The sequence below is a fragment of the Syzygium oleosum genome, unplaced genomic scaffold (assembly GCF_021117445.2).
Source record: "Syzygium oleosum isolate NSW1041296 unplaced genomic scaffold, Sole_v2.1 Sole_v2.03, whole genome shotgun sequence".
Lineage (NCBI taxonomy): Eukaryota > Viridiplantae > Streptophyta > Magnoliopsida > Myrtales > Myrtaceae > Syzygium > Syzygium oleosum.
The window spans coordinates 17,617,788-17,622,700 of NW_026607487.1; the positions used below are offsets into that span (position 1 = coordinate 17,617,788).

Below are 4,913 nucleotides of genomic sequence, written 5' to 3' on the forward strand. Positions count from 1 at the left end.
TTTGAAGGATTCATATTGACCAAGCAAGAGATTGATTTGAGTTTCCTTGGCTCGATTTGTTCCTTCATAAGTAGTGTGGAAAGTATCCCAGATTTCCTTAGCTGATTCACAAGCAGCAATTTTTTTATATTCAATAGGAGATAAGGCACAATATAAAGAATAAATTACTTTGGAATCTAAGGTTTCTCTTTTGGATATCTCAATTTGAGATAATGGAGGATCTGCTGCTTTGCTTGTATCTGCCTTTTCTTTTGAATCAGAAGAATTTGGCTTGACTCCTCTGATGATGACATCCCATTGCATGTGATCTATTGACTTAATGAATGCCTTCATCTTATTCTTCCAGACACTATAATCCTTGCCATCGAAATATGGTGGTCTGTTGTTGCTTTGTCCTTCAATGAGACCTGGAGCACTCAAGCTAGCCATATAGATCGTTAGCTCAGAAGAAAAACACTTCAATGAATGAGCAACCTGCTCTGATACCAATTGATGTAGCTAGCAAGGATCACCTAGAGGGGGGTGAATAGGTGATCTTAAACAATTTTTATATTTTTATGCGGAAATGAAAAATCACAGATGAGTCTGAATAAAATTCAGATTCAAGACAGATTGAATAGACAGAGCTCTTGATGTGCAGAATGTAAAATAAGAGATAAGGGATAGAAAATCTGCACACAAGTTTATAGTGGTTCGGCTTATAGTAAGCATACGTCCACTCTCCCACGCTGACAGCCTACCGGCTGGATTTCACTATGTAATCAATGAGGAATTACAGTTTTAGAGTGACAGCACTCTTGTGTATGATAGGACTCTCTATCTCACACAATCACCCTTACAAAGTATCCCTCAAGATCTTAATTTTGGCTCAGCAAGATAAGAGAAAAATGATCGGAGTATGCTCAGACTTTGGACTTGTTGATTCTTGATTCACTTTCACCTTCTACTGCTCGTTGATCTCCTTAAATACTCCTCTACTTCCAAACTAGCCGTTGGACAGCTATCAGAGGATCATCTTCCAATCTTCACCTTGGACAGATTTGTATAATAAGCATTGAGTAGCCGTTGGATGACAGATTCTGAATCCCGCTGATTCTGGTCGCCCATACAATTAGAATCTTGGTTTCCATAAGTAGAGTTTTTATCCGTTGTAATGCATACTTGTCGAAGTATTTGATTGTCAATCAATTATAGCCTTAGATTGAAACAATCAAAACTTTCCTTCTGTGAAATCCATACCAGATCACTAGCTGTAATGTTTGGTTCTGAATTCTGCGTCTGCATCTGAAGAACTTCTGCGTCTGCGTCTGAAGAACTTCTGCGTCTGCGTCTGAATAATTTCTTCGTCTGAATCTCAGAACTAAGATTATGTGGGTCTTCAATAAGGTATTTAACAGCTTGTAAAGTCTGAATAACTTCCTTCTGAGTCTTCCAGAATATACATACCTGGAATAAATTAATTCAGAATAAGTATTAGATTTACAATAATATAGAAGGTTTTATCAACTTCAAAATTAATAAGAGTTTTCCTCAACACATTATACAAGTGGGTTAGAATCGATATGTGTAACAGTTGGCCTTGGTTATATCAACCGGTCTATTTTTATATGTTCAGGATTTTCTGAACCCAACCCATTCGGGATCGCTGTTCTTATCGTCCTTAACTACGACGACCACGACCAGCTCAAAGTCAAAGTCTCCCCCCGTACATCACTGAGAGGAGTTGAAAGCTTTTGAGTCCAAGACAAAGATGATGCACAATGGAAGGAGCTGAAATGGATGAGGAGCGTTCCTTTCGGAGGCAAGAATTGGAGTCCTTCGACACGCTCAAAGCAGCTCTCAAGCTCTACCTCCACAATTCCAACTTCATCGTCTTCACTCTCTTCACTTCCATCCCACTGTGTACTCTTTTGGTTTACTCTGAAATAATCCTCCACAAGACTTTGTACGAGGTTTCAGAGTTCCTCTCCGGAACTCCCGATTACTCGTATTACCACGATGGCCCTCGTCCAGATAGTTACGCTGCAAGATTGACCCGAGAGACACTTCCCAAGATCATCCAAGTTTTTCTGCTTTACTTGGTGCCTTACCATCTCCTAGACCTCTTCAGCTTAGTCTTGACGGTCGATTCGGCAGCGGATCTGATCGGTGCAGAGGAAAAGCCGGCCAGTCTCAAGCACGTCGCCCTGAAAGCTCTCAAGAAAGCCCGGTTCAGAGGCCCCTTCATCACGTCCCTGTACGTTCACTTGTTCTCCATCTGTACTTTCGTTGGGCTGATGTGGGTAGTCGCAAATTACCAAATTCTATTGAGGGTTGGGTTTTCGTCTCTCTACATGAGTTTTTTCAGTTTTCCAAGAGGGTACTTAAAAGAATTAGTCTTGTTGGGTTTAGTCCATGGAGTGGCTTTCATGGCCCTGCTCATGAAGTACATGGACTGGAGTGCTGAGTGGAACATGGGTTTGGTCGTTTCTATCTTGGAGGACTCATATGGGAGTGAGGCAATGGAGGTCTCTGCTTATTTGAGCAAAGGGAACAATAAGAAGGGTGCTTTTCTGATGTTGGTGTTCTTCTTGTGGGGACTTTGTCTGAGGTTGCCTTGTCTCTATGGCAAGTGTAGCGAGAGAAATGGTGGGGTTTTGGTCATTAGTGTGGTGATGTGTCTGGTTTGTGTGGGGAATGTGTTGAAGTGGGTGACTAGCTTGTTGTACTTCAAGGAGTGCAAGAAGAGGGTTATGGAGAAGAAATTTGATGAGGAAGAAGGGGAGAGTGTTGTTCAAGCAATGGTGCAAGAGAAGACGAGAGTCGTGCAACCAGAAGCCGAAGCTGTTGGCAGCGCCTGACAACCATACAACGTGGCCTCTCCATTTGCAAGATCTGCAATTCTGTACTACTATTTATCCTTTTCATGTAAGCACAGAACCAGTAGATTCTATGTAGCAAAATTTTAAAGTATAAGATCAAATGGAATCCGGTGAAATCTCGCGTGAAATTTATCTAGTCACTTTCTCTAGCATCCCCTGCGACGATCATCTAGTCAACTGATGAATTGCTTTGGTCTCGGTCGGCATTTGGCAATTAGTTAAGTCAAATGTTCATGTGCCCGAACCATATTTTTCCATTCTAGAATCAGTAATATTTTCAAGGTCTCGGTTTTACACGGTCGTGCACTCTGATGTTAAGAGTCTAGACCATGGCGACAGAAAAGAGAAAAATTTTGCTTACCATCTCTAAAGAAGGTTAAGGACCTTCATGTAACAGTAGCTTAAAGAGAGAGAGAGAGAGGGAGAGGCGAGAGCAGGTCATGGAAACCCATGAAATCCTCAAAGAAGCTTTCTTTAGCCCCATTCAATAACATTGACTTTCTCATCTTCACTTTTGCCACTTCCCTTATTGCGGAAGTCAAGCGATCGAACAATAAAATTGACAGAATAAGAAAATAAATCGGACACCAGATTTACGTGGTTCGGTCGTAGTGACTTACGTCCACGGGAAGAGTAGTACGGAATTCCACTATATATCAAGCGATACAACGGAGATTACAACCACACTCGAGTCACTCAAACACTCTAAGTGTTTCCCAAGCCCCAATTACACCCAATAACTCACGCAGTGTTTAGCCCCACAATTCCTCACGAAATAATCTCTCAATCTCGCAAAAGAATTGTACACAAATCTTAACACAAGATTTAATCGCTACGAACACTTGAGTTCTTGGTGTAATTCCACGAACAAAATCCCAGTGAGATAAATCCACGCCAAGCACTCGACGTCAATCGCGGCGCTTCAAGACTTCTCTGCACTTCAAAGCATCCCCTGACCATGAACATATATATCAGGAAGTCCCATGTTGGTCAACAAACGAAGTCCACGCGGATTAGGATCAGGAAACAAATCCAGCCATGCTTTTCTTTTCCTTTTATTTTATTTCTTCTTTCCACTTCTGGCCGTGAATTCCACAAGAATTAGGAAAGTATAATATTCTTTCTTTCTTCTAACACATTGACCGAGTCAAAGTTCAACATAAAATTCATGTGGACTTTCCAGTTTGAGAACAAGGACTCCAACGTGCATTAGGAAAGTGAATTTCAAATATTTCCTTTTTGCTCGGTTTCGGAGATCCGCAAAATATCCAATTCAGAATATTTAGATTTCGCTTTGGGCTCAAACTCGAGACATATTTTCAACAATCTCCACCTTGACTCGACGTTTGAGCCAAGTAACAATCGCTTCAATAGAATCCGAATTCCGCTACTACTCTCCCACAGCCCCAATGGGCTCAACCGCCACAAACGTCTTTGAAGTCCAAGCCTCGCTTGAACTTTGCCATAGCCGTGGACCTCATCAGAACACCAACTCCACATGCACCTTTAACCGCTTCACAAGGATTTTCCGACACAATCTCCTTAACCGCAGATAAAGCAAAACCATCGTTGCATCCATATCTATCAGGAGATCGAATACGCACCTTGTCAATTTTAGCAGTTACAGCAATCGTTGGCTCAATAGGCTCCACCTCGCTATAAGCACCATCCGTCCGTGTCGATTATTTCGTTAGTACCCCCTACCTCAGGAGTTTCTGGTTGCAACTCCACCTCAAGCTGAAGACCGTCCAGATCCGTATAAACACTGCTATTAACACTCCTAGCCAGAAATACTGGAGACTCGTCAAATGTAACTTCTCTGCTAATAACAGGTGAATTTAATTCCGGGCACCACAACTTATAGCCCCGCTCACCTTGTGCATAACCTAGGAACATGCACTTTCTTGTCCTTCCATCGAGCTTACCATCACTAACTCGAACATAACATGGACAACCAAATATTCTAAGAACAGAATAATCAGCAACGTTACCTGACCACACTTCTTCGGGAGTCCGACATTCAATCGCAGTCGATGGAGATCTATTCTTCAG

General features: G+C 41.9%; 1 protein-coding gene across 1 annotated transcript; it reads left to right on the forward strand.

Annotated features, from left to right (window-relative positions):
- Positions 1–1,690: 1,690 nt before the first annotated feature.
- Positions 1,691–2,977, forward strand: LOC115671711 (uncharacterized). Its single transcript, XM_030593334.2, has one exon. It carries the CDS (start codon positions 1,761–1,763, stop codon positions 2,838–2,840), a length of 1,080 nt encoding a protein of 359 aa, XP_030449194.1. The 5' UTR covers positions 1,691–1,760; the 3' UTR covers positions 2,841–2,977.
- Positions 2,978–4,913: the final 1,936 nt, after the last annotated feature.